The sequence below is a fragment of the Malurus melanocephalus genome, unplaced genomic scaffold, assembly GCF_030028575.1.
Source record: "Malurus melanocephalus ecotype Western Australia unplaced genomic scaffold, MMel_1.1 scaffold_1186, whole genome shotgun sequence".
Lineage (NCBI taxonomy): Eukaryota > Metazoa > Chordata > Aves > Passeriformes > Maluridae > Malurus > Malurus melanocephalus.
Window position 1 is genome coordinate 73,808 of NW_026624418.1, and position 1,133 is coordinate 74,940.

At 62.6% G+C, this 1,133-nt stretch overlaps 1 protein-coding gene across 1 annotated transcript in view; it reads right to left on the reverse strand.

Annotated features, from left to right (window-relative positions):
• Positions 1–918: 918 nt before the first annotated feature.
• LOC130586514 (glutaminyl-peptide cyclotransferase-like protein) overlaps positions 919–1,133 on the reverse strand; it is a 3,776-nt gene continuing 3,561 nt past the window's right edge. Inside the window, exon 4 of the mRNA XM_057387323.1 lies at positions 919–1,003. Within this exon, the coding sequence (XP_057243306.1) occupies positions 919–1,003 (85 nt within the window). The remainder of the gene's footprint in view (positions 1,004–1,133) is intronic.

Sequence of the window (1,133 nt, forward strand, 5' to 3'; positions counted from 1 at the left end):
TTTCCTCCCTTTCCCTTCGTTTTTCACCCCTGGATCCCCCTCCCCACTTTTTTGCCTCCTTTCTCCTGCTTCTCCCCTTTTCCCCCGAAAACCCTTTTAAATCTCCTTTTCCTTTTTCTCCCCTTTCTTTCCTTTTCACCCCCAAACCCTGCTTCCCTCCCCAACCCCTTTGCCCCTCCTTTCCCCCTGAATCCCATTCCCCTCCCTTCCCCCTTTTATATTATTTTTTCCCCCAAAAACCCTTTTTCCCCCGTTTTCCCATTCTCCCACCCCAGGCGGGCACTGCCGCGATTCCCACGGCCTCGCCCCGATTTGCCGCTGCCCCCCGGGATTTTCGGGGCGCCGCTGCCAACACAACGCCGACGATTGCACCCCAAATCCCTGCGCCCACGGGGGCACCTGCCAGGACGGCCCCAATTCCTTCACCTGCTCCTGCACTTTGGGGTTCGGGGGTCCCCGCTGCCGCCGCCGTTCCGGGGCGTGCGCCCCAAATCCCTGCGCCCATGGGGGCACCTGCTTCACCCATTTTTCGGGTCCCGTCTGCGCCTGCGCCCCCGGATTTATGGGGGTGCGGTGCGAGGAGGAAGTGGGGGTGGCGCCCCCAACCCCAAAATATCGGGGGCCGGCCCCGCTGGCGCTGTGCGCGCTGCCGCTGCTGCTTTTGGGGCCGGGAGTGGGGCTGGCGGTGGCCAGGAGGAGGAGAGGGAGCAAAAGGTGAGGATTTGGGGGGATTGGGATTTAGGATTTGGGGTTCAGGGGTCTAAGGGGGGTGCTGCTGGCATTACTGGGACCAGGATTGGGGGGGTGGTGAGGTTTGGGGGGGGATTTGGCGTCTCTCTGTGGGTTTCATGGGGATTTTGGGGGTTTGCCTGTGGGTTCCAGGGGGGAATTAGGGGGTTTGGGGCCTCCCCAGGGGTTTCAGGCAGGGATTTCGGGGTTCTCACAGCTGTTTTTGGCAGCAGGACCCCGGTGGACACGGGGGGGACACCCCGGCTGAGCCCCCCTGGACCAGAGCAGCAGCCACAAAGAGCCTCGGCCACACGGGTGAGACCCCCGGGACCCCCAAATCTCCCCTTGAGATCCCCAACACCCCCTCTTTAACCCCTCCTTTCTGTCCCCACAGGTATGACACC